Genomic DNA, 2348 nt, shown 5'->3' with positions numbered 1-2348 from the left:
GAGAAGCGACAAGAAGCCCAGAGCCGCAGGGTAGGTGAGGCTTTGAAAGGGGAGCACAGGGAGGGGGATGGCCAGCAACAGCTTTCAGGCCTGGCACCTTGTGCTTGGCTTCCCACCAGCCATGACTGCGATAACAGTGATAACAGTGCCCACCCTCGCCATATCCACTAGTGACTGGCTTAGCACGGTGGCTTAGAGCAAAGTCTGTTGGCACCAGGGAGGTGGCTGCAACCAGACATTTTTGGTGGCCTTTGTGGATGGTTCTGGAAAGGTGAAACCTGCTGGTTCAGAGACTGGCTGTTCCTGGGGCTGGGAGCAACAGGGACCCTCACCAAACTACCGCCCCACACCAAGTGGGTGCCAACTGCCTCAGGCATCCTGAGCACTTCGAGGGTCCCTTCGCCTGCTGCAGCCATTGTCCCCTTGTCACAGCCCCCTGCCCTTGTCATGACCCCCAGTCCCCTTGTCACAGCCCCATGTCAATGGCTCTGCACGATCTCTGCATGCTTGGCTGGGGGTTTGCACCCTGACAGCACCTGGGAAGAGCAGGTGGTGGGCTGGGGCCCCATTCCCCTGCCCCCCACATCCCACCCAGTGATGCCAGGTGGTCCCATCTCCTCACCCTACACATCCCCCCCGTGATGATGCTGCAACCGATTTGAATTTGATGGGAGTTTTATAGGGGTGGTCCTGGTGCTGAGGGGGGCAGGGGGTGCTCCCTGTGCTGGGAAGAGGATGTTCCAATGCCAGGGTGGGGGTCCTGCTGCTGGGTGGGGTCCCAGTGCAGAGTGGTCCAGATGTGGGAGGGTAAGTGGGGGGTGTCAGCGAGCCAGCATGCAGAGCTGGTAGAAGGGGGGGATGTTGCCAAAGCCGCTCTCCAGGGGATCGGTGGGCAGCTGGGCTGGGGGCACCAGTGGCTGCAGCTGGAGGTTCTGTAGGATGGTGGTAAGGAAGAGGAAGATCTCCATCCGTGCTAGGCCCTCCCCCAGGCACACCCGCTTCCCTGTGGACACCAGCAGGTCAGCATGGGAGGATCACCCCCATGGGTGCCCCAGGGGTGCAAGGGGTCTCCCAGGGGTCTAGGTTACTCCCCAGGAGACCCCCAGAGGTACAGGATCCCCAGGGGTGCAGAGGGAGGTGCAGGGACCCCCCCGGGTACCTGCGGAGAAGGGCACGAAGGCCTCATTGCGCCGGAAGCGGCCACTCTCATCCAGGAAGTTGGAGGGGTCAAAGGTGTTGGGGTGCTTGAAGGAGGCAGGGTCATGCAGGACAGAGCTGAGCAGGGGGTACACATCGGTGTCCTGGGGACAGGGGAATCAGGATGCGGTGGATTCGGGGGCAGGGGGGCAGTAGGCACAAGGGGCATGCAGGCATCGGGTGTGCATGAGGCAGCATGGGGGGAGTGTGTCCGTCCCCATCACCAGCCCCCCGCACCTTGGGGATGAAGTAGCCACGGAAGATGATGTCCCGCGTGACGCGGTGGGGCACGTTCATGGGGATGAGGTCAGCGCGGCGCTGGATCTCGTGGATGACTGCGTCGGTGTAGGGCATACGGGGCCGGTCCTCAATGGCAGGGGGGCGGTGGGGGCCAATCACCCGCTCAATCTCCTCATAAACCTTCTCTGTGGGAATGGGGGGGCCCGCTCAGGGCCTGGAAGTCCCCATGGATCTGGAGGGATGCCCCCCATCTTACCTTGCACCTCGGGGTACTTCATCAGCATTAGGAAGGCATAGCGCAGGGTGGAGCTGACAGTCTCTGTCCCAGCAAAGAAAAGATTGAGGGTGGTGAGCTCCAGGTTCTCCAGAGTGAACTCTGAGGAGGGGTTGTCCTTCTCCTGGGGACACAGTGGTGGTGGTGAGGGACCAGGAGCATGTGGGGTAGCGCCCAGCATGGGCATGAGTGATGTGGGGTGCACAGGAACAGTCCAGGGTGTCTGGGATCAACACCAGCATCACCCCCGGATGCCCAGGATCACCCCCTGGTAGCACCCAGGGCGTCTGGGATCCCCTCTAGGACTCCCCTAGGTGCACCCCCAACCTTCTCCATCTGGAGCAGGAAGCAGTCGATGAAGTCGCGGGGCTGCTCTGGCTCCAGGCTCCGGGCATTGCTCTTCACCCTCCGGGCGATGAATTCCCGCATCTTGCCCAGGAGCCTCGGGATGCGCTGGTGGGGGCCGGGCAGGGGCCACAGCACCGACTCTGCCATGTCGTAAATCTGCGTGGGGGAGTGAGAGGTGCTGTCAGACCCCCCCAAGTCCCCCACTCACCCCACCCTCCCAGCCCCTACCCCGTGTCACTGCCCCAGCCCCAGCGTGGGCCCCCATACTGGCCCTGTCCCACCCCGATGC

At 62.7% G+C, this 2348-nt stretch overlaps 1 protein-coding gene across 1 annotated transcript in view; it reads right to left on the bottom strand.

The window, feature by feature from the left end:
• Positions 1-821: 821 nt before the first annotated feature.
• The window catches only part of LOC104386159 (cytochrome P450 2G1-like), a 3784-nt gene continuing 2257 nt past the window's right edge, over positions 822-2348 (bottom strand). The window contains exons 5-9 of the mRNA XM_009994703.1: positions 2039-2215; positions 1694-1835; positions 1435-1622; positions 1160-1301; positions 822-1003 (exon numbers count right to left, since the gene is read on the bottom strand). Of these exons, the coding sequence (XP_009993005.1) occupies positions 822-1003; positions 1160-1301; positions 1435-1622; positions 1694-1835; positions 2039-2215 (831 nt within the window). The remainder of the gene's footprint in view (positions 1004-1159; positions 1302-1434; positions 1623-1693; positions 1836-2038; positions 2216-2348) is intronic.

The sequence above is a fragment of the Chaetura pelagica genome, unplaced genomic scaffold (assembly GCF_000747805.2).
Source record: "Chaetura pelagica isolate M959 unplaced genomic scaffold, ChaPel_1.0 scaffold2953, whole genome shotgun sequence".
NCBI classification, from domain to species: domain Eukaryota; kingdom Metazoa; phylum Chordata; class Aves; order Apodiformes; family Apodidae; genus Chaetura; species Chaetura pelagica.
This window is presented reverse-complemented; position numbering and strand designations above follow the sequence as displayed.